The sequence below is a fragment of the Tubulanus polymorphus genome, chromosome 10, assembly GCF_964204645.1.
Source record: "Tubulanus polymorphus chromosome 10, tnTubPoly1.2, whole genome shotgun sequence".
In the NCBI taxonomy this organism is placed as follows: Eukaryota; Metazoa; Nemertea; class Palaeonemertea; order Tubulaniformes; family Tubulanidae; genus Tubulanus; species Tubulanus polymorphus.
The window spans coordinates 8,129,711-8,143,006 of record NC_134034.1 but is presented as its reverse complement, the minus strand read 5'-3'; the positions used below and the strand labels follow the sequence as shown (position 1 = coordinate 8,143,006).

Here is a 13,296-nt window from a genome sequence, read left to right as displayed (position 1 = left end):
AAGACGGTGAAGACAGCATTGGGAGTTACAGGATTAGGTTATCGTACATGCAGCATGTATGTGTCACTGAGAAAATTTTATCATGCATTGTGCCCGCATATTCTGAATAGGCCTAACATCTTTTTGTGCGCCTGCCATAACAGATATGATGTTCAATAGTTATCATTGCTTAAATTTTAGACTGTGAAATTTTTGAAGGCATTAAAAAGGCAACATGTGGATTTCTTACTTGCAGTAGGTCACTGGTTCATGTTTATCTAGTAACTCGTCTTGACAGATTGGGCAAACATCATCTATCAAAATTTCTCGTTGCTGTAAAGCTTGTTTGTTGTCTGCTCCTGTATAAATTGCACTTGTTGGTCTATCTGCCTTAGCAATTTGTTGAGTCATGATTCCTTGTAGTAAATCACCAATTTCACGCTCAACAAGGCCCAACTGCCAGGTTACTGAAAATGTGCACAAACAGTATTAGAATATGAATGTAGATAAGATGTTTCTATTGCCACTGAAACTTGCGATGAAATACCACAGGCCTATATCCCAGTCAATAAGCCAAGGCCTTTAATCAGACAATCTAATCACCTGATCCGTCAATGAATTTGTTTTCATTTACTATCTAGGAGGGTTGTCTTACTCAAGTAACTAGATGAGGCAGTACACCTAGAGTGAGTGTGAACATCATTTGAGGGAAAAAGAATGGATAACTCTTTCTGGAGCTAGCAGATGCAAATCTAGCCATTAACAACAAAGAATACAAAATCCAGAATTAAAAGTAATGGCTTTTTAACTAAACCCCTCACTTTAGAAAGAGTTGTAAGACAGGGTTGCTCCATGAGTGCCATACGCTACATAATAGCAGCAGAACCACTAGCAATTAAAATACGTGAAAACAACAATATCAAAAGAATAAAACTACCAGATGAAATAGAAATTAAACTCAAACAATACGCAAATGACACCACACCATGTCTAACCAACTTAAAATCATTGAATCAAGTCTTAACAACTTTTTAAATGAGCATCAGGTGCAAAAATTAATTAGGATAAACCTAGGTGTATGCGGATTGGATCTTGGAAAACTTATCTTGGAATGAGAGTACTGATGATTCAAAATATTATAAATCTTTGGCGCCAAACTAAATTATCTTTACATAGTAAAAGGGTCATCATAAATTCTTTTATATTGCCTCTGTTGTGGTACAATTCTTAAATTTTTCCAATTTCGGATAAATATATCAAAATCTTTGTAACAAAACATTAAGTACAGACAACAAACACAGGGAATTAAGACAATAATATTTTAATTAACCAGGCTCTAAAACCAACACACTAGAAAACACTTATCATAATCTGCATAAATACTTCGGCCCAGGCCAGAATATTTCAAACATCATTCACAATGACCTACCGAAAAAAGTCATTACAAACGACTACTAAAGACATTTATTGTAAGGGACCAATGGCCCAGATGCTCACCGACATGATAATCTGAGAAGCAAAAGGTATAAAGTGAAATACGCTTTCACACAAGATATGGCTGCTAACCTGGTCCCAATAAGTAACTGATCAGGAAGATCTCATCAAGAGCTTAAGTCTCACAATGTAAATCTTAACAATCAATCCCCGTGACAACATTGAATTTTGCCTTTGAAATGGAGAGGGTAATAACAAAGAACCATGAGATGGAGAGGTAACACTTCATATAAAATTACATGTTTTATTTATTTGGAAAATAAAAAGCAAATTGTTTACAATAACTTGAATCTTCAATAGTTCAGATCTACCATCATATATATATCTAGTTTATGGTTTTCCATGAACGTCGTAATTTTCAATACTTAAAAAGAGAGAAGATATATGTTACTGGTGCTTCTGTATTCCATTCCATTGCTAGCTAACTAATTAATGACCAAATATCACGAGTTGCTAAATTACGCTAAAATATTAAGTTCGTTCGTATCATCTCGAAATATAGAGTCTGGCCACCATCAAGAAATGTTGTAAACGCCTGTGCAATGTTCTATCAAAATTATTGAAGAAACTGTTTTCATGCACAAACACATATTGTAGTGACAGATAAGAAGGCAAAGCAATTCAAACCCACCATTCATATCGCTAAATCAGGTCTTAAATTATGTTGTTTTGACTTGTTTTCGGAAATAATTCAGTTATATCACATTCGCTATGCAGTAAATGAATAAACACATGCCACACTGTCATTCAACTTTCGATAATTTCGGTCTAACCGCAACTAGGGGTCCAGGGACACCATGCCAACTTGCGAAGTGGTTTCAAATGCTGGAACTAAAGTCCCAAGTTAAAAATTAAAAGCTTTTAAGGACATTGTCTGCCAACCTTTCAAATTTAAAGACTCCCACTGACAAAACAAGGAATAAAAACCCCTGTACCGACCCTTTAGTACAAGGTGCCCGTTTACGCCAAGTGATGTAGTCATCCGCATATTAATTCACCTTGTAAAATAAATTCATCCAAACGAATTATTGATAAAATATTATTCAAAAATCTTTTTAATATTATTGTGATCAACTTCTATCACCATTCAACCCGAAGTAACGTGCAACAAGAGCCCCAAGGGTCACTATGGCCAGCCTGTCAGCTTTTCATAAAATGGCAAATGATGCATTCTGTGGGTTAAATTTGTCCAAATACACTCCCAGCTCAATAGACTAGTCAATCCCAGGCTAATAATTTACACAATTCAATCGTGCTTTCATAACTAGCACAGACAGCGACTGGAGCTAGCAGGAACAAATACCTCAGGTAAATCTTTTCCCTAGGTCTTAGTGATTTAAATGCGGAATAGAATTAAATTTTCTGAAATTTACTCAGTAAAACAAAGTTGAATTGGATTTGCTGTTTAACCTTGTTCAATAAAGTAAAATTGAATTGGATTTGATATTTTTTTTACAGAATAAAATTTGATTGAATTTGCAATTTGAGCACGTGGCTAATTAGCATATAAAGGTCATCCATCTGATTTGAGAAAAAGCCATTTTTCCCGGACTTTGAATAAATGTCAATGATATTGTAGTTCAAATAAAAATATTCTACCAAAAAACCAAATCAACTGAAGATTTCACAGAAATCAATATTGAAGTACAATTTTAGATCTTAAAATAAAACCCGGAAGTCAAACGGTAGACGATACCACGGGTTCATGTGAACACCTGCTGATTTCTGCGGCTAAGCCAATCATAGAGGAGTCTTTGCTTTCTGATAGGCTTTTTAAAACATATATTTTTGCGATCAGATTTTCACGAAAAAACTCATATAAATTCTAACGAGGCCCTCTTTCAAATAGGGGTTGGAGAATGGATAATGCTCTAATGAATGATTTGTATGCACAGTCAAAGAGCCTTAGCTCTGGAAACCATGTCATTTAAATTTGCTCCATTTGAATAGCAATAGGCTCAGCCTCCGGCTGGCCTAATAATTTTGAATACTAAGTTGCCAGATCTATTTTTGCAGCATATTTTAACCCCATTTATTGTATCTTTCGTTAATTCAATTACAGTAACAAGAGCCCCAAGGGGCACGATGGCCAGCCTGTCAGTTTTTCATAAAATGGCAAATGATGCATTCTGTGAGACAGTTAATTTGTCCAAATACACTCCCAGCGATAGGCGGACTAGTCAATCCCAGGCTAATAATTTACACAATTCAATCGTGTTTCCATAAGTAGCATCAGAAGCACCGAAATTCGGTAATAAATTCAATAATGTAGATACATATATCCACAGACACACGGTCGGGCAACAGATAGATAAAACTGCGTTAACGAAAATGATCGCATTTGAAAATAGATCGGGAAAGGCTTGCACGGTCATACCAATCTAACCTTAAGATGCCATTATCCTCACCACCACCCCCCACCATTTTTTTCAACGGATTTGCATCGATCTGAGAAATGATGAAAATTGCCGAATGGCACACAATTATCATCCGATCCCTGGCCGATCGGTTAAACCATACAGGTTGGCAGGTCTTAAAGACATTGAAAAGACAAATCTAAGCCAAAACTCCATTGGTATCGTCATACTTGCTAGTTCGGATACTGAATTAAATAGTCTACTCGGTTATATTCGAAACAACTAAAAAATTATAAGCAAAAATACAATACCTGGCCAAATGAAATGCTCGCCACTTAGTTTTGGGTTCTACATTGGGCTTTCCCAATTACATCAGAAGCGCCGAAATTCCTGGAATTACCTGTATATCCCATGAACAGCCAATCACATTGGTTGTAGCTCAGGTGACAAGGTCAGCTCAAATAAATAGAAGCGAAAAAATTTAGGGAGTTTATGAAGTGAGGGCCTGTAGGTCAAAAAGTACATTGACATCAGTCAAACAAAAAACGGCAATTCTTCCAGGAGGGATTGAAATTCCAAGTATTTCAATTCCAAGTAGGCCTATGCAAATTGACTATGTAAAAACGTGCCATCACTTAGTGCTAAAAATAGCTACTTCCAAAACTTCGATGTATTAAATTAGGCAGCCAAGAAAATTGACCCTGATCAGTCGCTTGCCCGTTCAGACTGGTTGGAAGATTGTTTGAATGAACCGGTACCGAATTTCCCTATTATGTATGAATCCGCTGAATCCATATATGTGTACTTCGATTTCCGATTTCAAAATCAAATCCCCTGTTTCGCTTCCGACAGGTGCGGTGGGTGTGTAAGGGACACTCAATCAAAAAAAGAAAGTCAAACAAAAATTACCCACCAAATAAATAGGCTAACAGGGTCAATCTCTATTTTAAGATTACCGTGAAAACCGGCGTATAAGTCGAGTTTTTAATCCTTGATTTTACCACTAAATTATTGAACTCGACTTATACCCCGAGTACAGTTTTCTACTAAGTATTTTCAGGTCACTTAAGAAATATTGATTCTACCAGACAAAAAAGACAGTGTTCATCTTCTCACTGCTATATAACAGTTTGAATAATTATTCATGATAAATAAAGTTATTTAATGAAAAAAAAAACTTCTTTCATTTTGACAAAGCTTCATTTAAAACGATGTATTCATATATGCGCGCTCTTAACAGCGCTTAATACATTAGGCTATATATAGCGTGTGACTCAAAACTACTGTACCACTGTATGGTAGTGTATTATACCTGAGTGTGTGTGTAACAGTCTATTGATTAACACACAGCAGCAATCAGGCTGACACGCGGCGGGGTGCGTGAAGGCACACATCGTTATCAAAACAAACTATTCAATATAATGATACAAGTAATTATTCTTCTAAGAGAAGGGACTCGACTTATAAACCAGATATATGTTAAAATCATGAAATGTAGGTCTAAAAATTGACCTCGACTTATACGCCGCGTAGACTTATACGCCGGTTTTTACGGTAAAATGAATTGCCCATGGGCAAAGTGTGGTTTACCTTGAAAGCTAGAGGTTGTTTGGAACAAGGGCATTGCTTGAAAAATCTTTTTAATTCGTGACTTCAAAGTTCCACAAGTTTATTGTATTTTATCTTTCTTAAAGAATTATTTTTTAGTCAAATAAGACCAAAGATATACATTTGGTTACGGTCCACGTCCAAAATTTTGTAGGGTACAGGTACAGGTAGGTGCGGCAGGGAAACTATTTTATATCTTAAAAAAAAATAAAAATATTCAAATAAGGCCATCCCAAAATAATTGTCTGTTTGCCGTAACACCGACTCAACTTTTCAGGATGAGTCGGTAGGTAGATAGAAATTTTTTTTTGCAAGATTTTAGGGCAAAAAAAAACAAATTTTTCACCTTCGGGCTTTTTTACATGGAAACAATATCATCTACGTTGTACACGGGAAATTTGTCTAAAAGCGTAGATTTCAAGAATTATTCTAAAATCATAACTTCGTCCAGAGCGTCATCTCTGTGTTAAGAATGAAACATTACATAGAATATGTGCGCGCTTTTACGTTACCAGCTTTAAAATATAGTCACTATTAAAATGAATGGCAGCTTATTGGAACACTACCAGTTTCCTGAAAAACTAAAACTAGGCCACATGTCAAGGCATGTTTTCACACGATGCAAAAAAAAACAAATTTTTCACCTTTGGGCTTTTTTACATGGAAACAATATCGCAAAAAAATCATCTATGTTGCGCACGGGAAATGTGTCTAATAGCGTAGATTTCAAGAATTATTCTAAAATTATAACTTCGTCCAGAGCGTCATCTCTGGCTTAAAAATGAAACAGTACATTGAATATGTCAGAGATGCTAGGGCCAAAGTACCAAAATTGCGGAATTTAGAACGGGGTGTCAGAAAAATTCTCCCCCAGGAAAAATTTTGCGTTTTTGCATCGCCGGAGATGCAGTATCACGATCGGCATCTTTCATCTGAAAATACGACGGCAGGCATTCGTTGTGCTTCACATCCCTCGCTGCCTTCTTATGCCGCGCGCTATCCGGGTGACGAAGAATATCTTTTTTCCCGCCACTACCGTATTTGACCTGGTCTTTACAAACGACGCAGTACGCCACGCCAGCTAAGTCTAACTTACGAATGTAGTTCGATAAGTAGTCCCCGTTACTGTCCTTACACTCTAGCCAGTGCCAGTTAAATTTATTTTTTATACCGCTGTCAATTGCCTTTATATCGGCCAACTCCCGACTGACAATCTTTCCGTGCGTGCTCATTTTGCAGACCGTCCCGCTTGACAGCTGCAGGCAAAAAGAAAGTTACAAAGCTGCGTGCCTCAGGACACAGCACGCGCATGGTTATAATTAAGATGATATTTATTAAATATCATCTTAATTATTACCACGTGCATCTTCACATTGTTGGCCATCAGCGGGACGATGTACAACGGCGCGTAAAGATAATTGGAAATGGCGTCACAACAGTGGCGCTCCACCTACGCACGCACAGATACCACCACAAGCACACATATATACATTGTAGCAGAACATCCTCGGAAACGGAGACCGAGATAAAATAACACAGAAGCGACGATGAGTACAAGCAAACGAACGCTTTTACGGTCCGTGCCATTACTGGTCGCCGTGAGGAATTCTCGCCAAATTTCCGGAATTGACATCGGCGATCCTAAATTTCCGGAATTCCGGATATTTCCGGACAACTAGCATCTCTGATATGTGCAAGCTTTTACGTTACCAGCTATTCAGTCACTATAGTCACTATTAGAATGAGTGGCAGCTTATTGGAACACTGCCAGTTTCCTGGAAACATGAATTAGGCCACATGTCAAGGCATGTTTTCACACGATGCAAACGTGAATTCAAACATACGTAGCTCATACGTCGGCAGTGGGTCGGTCGGTCGGCTGGTCGTTTTTATCAAAAATTAAATTTATATGAATCCCAGAAAAAAGTTTTCACTCGGTACCTTTGAAGTCGGGTCGGTCGGGCTACGGCAAACAGACCATTATTTTGACAAGGCCTAAAATTCATAGGATGTCACATATCAGAGGGTGGCTGAAAATTGGGTCTTGGAAACCTCTTCCAATGTTGGCCACGGAAGCTAGAATACCGGTACAGAAGAAATCGGCTATTAGATTGTTTTAAATCCTGGAATTTACCACTATAATATTCAGACCTCGACAGACCTTATAGTTTGCTGCTTAGTATTTTCAGGTCATAAGAAATTACAATCTATTACAAATTCTATCGAACAGAAAACACAGCGCTCATCTTCTGCTACGATTATTCAGCCTATTTTCGTGTCAAATGTGCACGCGTTACAGCATCACCGTAGTGTACTGTACGAGCTTGTGTGTGTGTGGTGTAGCACTCCGCGCGCACGTGGAGGCCTCGTGTAAGTGAATGTTCGCTTACACTTCAATGTCAATCAAAACAATCACCGGGTATTAAAATGAAACAATACCTATGGTGGATGTGTGAAATAATTACATCCTCACCAGCAATGAGCATTTGAAATTCGCACGTAAACGGCAACCTAGTCCAATGAAACGTACGACATTCTATGGCTTTCCCATAATTATTTTAGTAGCGCCGGAATTCCCCGTATAACCCAAAAACAGCCAATCACATTCGCTCGTAGAGACGACACCCCCCAATCGAGGTCATTGCAATTTTATACACGAGAGCTAAGAATTTTCCCACCAAAAACAGTTTTTCGTCGAATTTTAACTCAGTTGACCATGTCATCGACGGAGGTTAGCCATGTCTTCAATCGCATCGATTATACGTCGTTTAAGCCGAGAACCAATGAAACAAATGCTCACATAAAAAAAATTACCACGATTTTACATGAATTGGCTCAATGCCAACATCATATCGCTGATAAAGGTAAACCAAAAAATAACAACAACAAAAAATACAATTCAATAGAAGCTGTAAAATATTTTAGAGAAGTGGAGGTTCTATAACCCTAACATCATCTTTCAATGCAGCTCCCTGTTCTTACTTTGAAAAATAAACTGCTCAAGAATTGAAGGCTCCATCGTGCCAGATTTCTTAACCAAGAATCTTAGTGTCTGATGTACCACAGACACTAAGACACGAACGACATTTTCTCGATACTCTTAAATCACTGTGACTTTAAACCACCAGAAATCCAGTTTCACCAAACCGATTGTGAAAAATAAACTCTCTTTACAAACCTCAAACATTCAGTTTTCTTATTATTATATTCATTCGGAGGTTCCTTCATCAATAGTCCGTGCTTGATGCGATATAAATACAGAAATAGCAAAAATGACACCATTTTTTCACTTTGAAACTAGGCATTGTAACACTGTAGTTCGTTAGCAACAAGACACTTGAGCGATGCGTGTCTCATCGCTAAACAGCGCATCATTTTTGCATCTTACATTTAATCGTACTAAAATCGGCTTTATCCTCAAACAAATATAATGAACAAACACAAAACGTCATTAGGTTAGTGTAGATAGTTTATTTATCAAAATCGGTTGTTTATTTGCTGAGATATCGCAGTTTGAACACAGGCAAAAATGCCGACAGTAGTTCTGTCCGCAAAAGTCACGCGAATTTGAATGAACGTGTCTGGGTGGGTGGTTACATAGGATCGTAGAGCAACGTAGATACACTGTGGAGCCAGCCACACTGCCAGGACTGGGTGAACAGATTTCATGAATGTCTGGTCCAAAAGTTTGAACATTTTTTGCTTCGTTATTTCATCATTTCTAGGAAGAACTTGAGGACCAAAAGTCCTGTGCTCTGGAGGTCCATGAAAACATTTTACTCTTTTAGTAGATTTGTTCACTTTTTCAAGTGCCCTCGGGCACTTCGGTGAGACTGAGACCTCATCGATTGTTTACATAAAAACAGGCCTATACCAATTCCAAAGATACAATATCCGCTAAACTCTAATTTTCAATGAACCTCCACAGTGGTAGGTAGGAACACATAGGCCTACGTCAGATCGATTTACCTACGAATTACAAGCTGTACCAATAAAAGTGTGTTACTTGACTACAACTGAATCCTAGAGATATATGGCCTCATAGAGTGGCAGTGATAGTTCAAAAGATCGACAAATACAATGGCCTTCCTGATTCAAAGACTTTCCATGATCAATGTGTAAATCGTATTCAAACTTACAATTTTCCTGCAGTTACAGTTACAGTTTTTGTCCCAAATTCCCTGATAATTCCCTAATCCAGATCTCAAATTCCCGAATCCAAAATTCAAATTGATAAACAAGAATCATTGGTCAAGGGTTTCTGTTGTGTAATCAGACAGTCAAAATCAGGCTTACATTTTAAGAGGCTACCTTAGGTCTCAGAATTCACATCATAAATGTCCTTTTTCAGGGGCAGGTTCAGACTACTAAAAAGGCACCACACATAAAAAGAGAACTCTTTATTCCTGTTGGGTGGTCCAGCCCAAAGTGTTTGCTGAGGGGTCCTCCCCACAAAAAATTTGCAAATTTTGTACATTTTTATGCAACTTAAGTGAAATAGTATGGCAGACCAAAACAAGCTAGTGAGACTAGGGCGAAGACCATTCAATCCTGACTAGTGGGGCAATTCAAATTACTTACCAGGATTTTGTCTAGGAACTCTGTATTTGCGAAGTAAAATCCAGCAAATGTGTTTACACAAATCTTTCTCTTTCAAAAATACAGGACACGTACATTGATGAGGATCACCAATTAATACCTATGAATATAAGCGAAACATGTGATGAGAAAATTCAAGATAGATTCAAAAGAACAAGAGGCCCATGGGCCTTATACCTTCATGACACAGTAGAAGTAGAATAATTCAGTATTCAAAGTGTTACAGAAAGATTTACATTGTAACGATGTAACAAGTTTCAAAATATAATATAATGGTATAGGCTATGTGGTGATAATGTTCATTTTCTGTTAATATATCCTTACATGAAAAGACAAGCCCATTTTAGCTGCCCCAAAGATCACACTTCATGAAAAAATGCATCAGGAATTGGTGTAGGCATCGTGCTGAAAATAAATCCAAGATGGATGGCAACCCTGGTGGCCGTACTTGAACTCAATTTTCAATAAGGGGTACACATTTCACCAACCAAAATTCTTACACCTAGTATCATGAAAATGCATCAAGAATTGCAGGCCGTTTCGTGCTAGAAATTCAAGATGGCTGACCTGGTGGCCATATTTGTAAGCCGATGACATCCATATAGCAAAGGCATGGACAGCTTACCGACCCTGATCCTCACACTAAATTTTGTGGAAATCCATCAAGAATTGCAGGTGCATCGTACAAACAAGAAATTCAAGATGGCCACTCCAATGGCAGCCATATTTGATCACCAATGACATTTTCTACAATAGGGGTGGACATCTCGCCAGACTCAATCTTCAAGCTAATTTTCAAAAAGATTCATCACAAATTACAGGCGAATTACTGTATCGAATTCAATTCAATTCCAGAGGGCCTGTCTTAGGCCTATGCAATAGGAGTCAATTAAGATTCGAAAAACCAGCACAGCACATGTAGGCCTAATTAAAAAATTCAGTGCTTCTTAGTTTGATGTCCCTGTTTTCATCGCGCACGTGGTTAAAATTATTGTTTACATCAAACGTCTTCAACAGCTGAAACAACCGCACCCGCATCTGTCAATCATCTTAATTGATTCATAAATCAAAATGGTCACTTAGTGACACTATGAAAAAACTATGCGGTGAATCAATCCGGAATTCTTCAGTAGAATGTCAGACACTAAGTACCTTTGTTTAAAGGTTTATTTGTTGTAGGTCATTAACAATCAGTTTTATAATACTTTATTCATAACTTTGAAGTGGTGCGCCAGCAGCGAACGCTCAAGCAAGGTCAGTCACGTAGGCCAACGATAACACGAAATATAGCTGCTAAGCAGCGATAACGGGTTTTCTGCACAGTCTAAGAATCCTGTTCAACGGTGGATTTCGACAAAGCATTAGATTAGGCACAACATCAGCCATTACTAAATAGGCTATTAGGAAACAGTATCAATGATAGGCTGCCCAAATGGCTCAGTAGTTATCTCTGAACGAAAACTTGTAGCGGAAATCAACAGAACGCCTCATCTTGGAATAAGTCGGTCTAACTAGTGGAGTCACGCAAGGTAGTATCCTAAGTCGTCTTCTGTTTAATGTCCTGAAAAATGACATACACAGTAATCCAAAATATACCAGACCGAGTAAATTTCCAAAACGACCTTAACACGTTGTTCAACTAAAAAATTTAATGTTCCGACAAGAAAATCTTATTCGAATGAAAAAAATTCTGTTTGATTGAACAATACGCTTTTTGTTTGAACCAAAACTTTTCTTCATTCAGACAAAAAAAATGTGTTCGAATAAAAAGCTATGTTATTGTTGAAATGAAAAACTTTTTGTCCCTGCAAAAAAATTTGGTTGAGCGAAAACAATTTTTTTCGAACGAATGTTTGAATGAAAGCAATTCTGTTCGATCGATTTCCGGGGCTCCGCAGTAAATAAAAGCCGCACGTAGGTCTGCCTTGTGACGCGATACGATCCCTCGCGTTGCATCGCAAGCTTCGATGCAAGTCGGTTGCGATACGATTGTCAGCGAATGTGTGCAACTAGTTTCTACCAGTCGCAAGAGCGCGTAGGTCGGTTGTGACAGTCGTGTCACGTCGCAGAAAGTAGAACACGTGCAACTTCTTGTGACTGGCGTTGCTCACAGTCGTAACCCGTCGCAAGGGAGCATAGGTCGATGAGTCGTTGCGACACAATCGTCGCTGGCGGTCGCAGTGAATGGCATCGCAGTGAGTCACAAGCCGTCGGAAGGCCGACCTACGCCCGGCTAAAGTCATTAGGAATTAATGAAATACCAGTTTCATTTATGATGAAAAAACTCAAATGAAAAGTCTGGCTTATAAAGCTGTCTGCTCAGGCGAAATTTTCAAAAAAACTTTCATTTTTGGCATTAAGATTGATAATCGTGATTGATCGTTGCAAGTCAGAACCACTTAATCACTAATTAACATGCATTTTAATAAATCTGATTCCTCCTTTACAGTGAACTTAGCTTTAACCTAGTAGAGGCTACTAGTCTATGTAGGCCTATGTATATGCGTAGGCCTAACATCCGGACAGATTGGTCGTAGGCCTATTGAATAACAACCCTTCTAAATATCGTAAATTTTGTTTTGAAGTTCAATCCAATGAGTCCGTTAATAAACGCAACGATTATACTGTGTTTGTTTGAGACAGTAAAGCTCAGTACCAGTAGGCCTAAAGCCTTGAGGTCGCGTAAAACTCGATAAACACTTCAAGCGACACAGCGAACGATCTCTTTTCTCCCACAGCAAACGCTTACTCCAAATGTCAAATGTGAGTCCAGCATACGGATAGGAGTGTGTTATATACTTGTTTTTAGTAAATACCTTTTGCATTTGACAATGATCCGTATGTACTGGAGGAAATATTGAGTATTGATGGTATTTATATAGAGGTTGAAGCCCGCGGCTGAATAAAGTAATATATTCTTTTATTTTGATACCTCGTCGACACAACAGCTTTTCTCCGCTAGGCCTATATCTCTTCGGCGTGTTTAGTTTGGGCACACTAATGATTTACCTAGTAAATACACGGTTAATTTGGTAAAGAAAAAAGGTATTGTTAAACTAACTGCTTGAAGCCCGCAGCCAAATCACTGGTCGTAATAAATTAATTTGTACTCGATTTGATTCTCATGATGAGGAGAAACTCGCAGCTGATCCCCGGAACGACCATGTAGTGACACACGTCGATTCGTCGATGTTTACGGCTCCACAGTGCTTTTACAATCTAAAGTAGTAAATTTCCTGTGTATCGGTAATATGATTTG

The 13,296-nt window shown here is 38.1% G+C and overlaps 1 protein-coding gene across 1 annotated transcript in view; it reads right to left on the bottom strand.

Moving 5' to 3' along the window:
• LOC141912054 (E3 ubiquitin-protein ligase Zswim2-like) overlaps window positions 1–13,296 on the bottom strand; it is a 115,344-nt gene that overhangs the window by 59,304 nt on the left and 42,744 nt on the right. The window contains exons 2-3 of the mRNA XM_074803230.1: window positions 10,020–10,137; window positions 230–446 (exon numbers count right to left, since the gene is read on the bottom strand). Coding sequence (XP_074659331.1) covers window positions 230–446; window positions 10,020–10,137 — 335 coding nt within the window. The remainder of the gene's footprint in view (window positions 1–229; window positions 447–10,019; window positions 10,138–13,296) is intronic.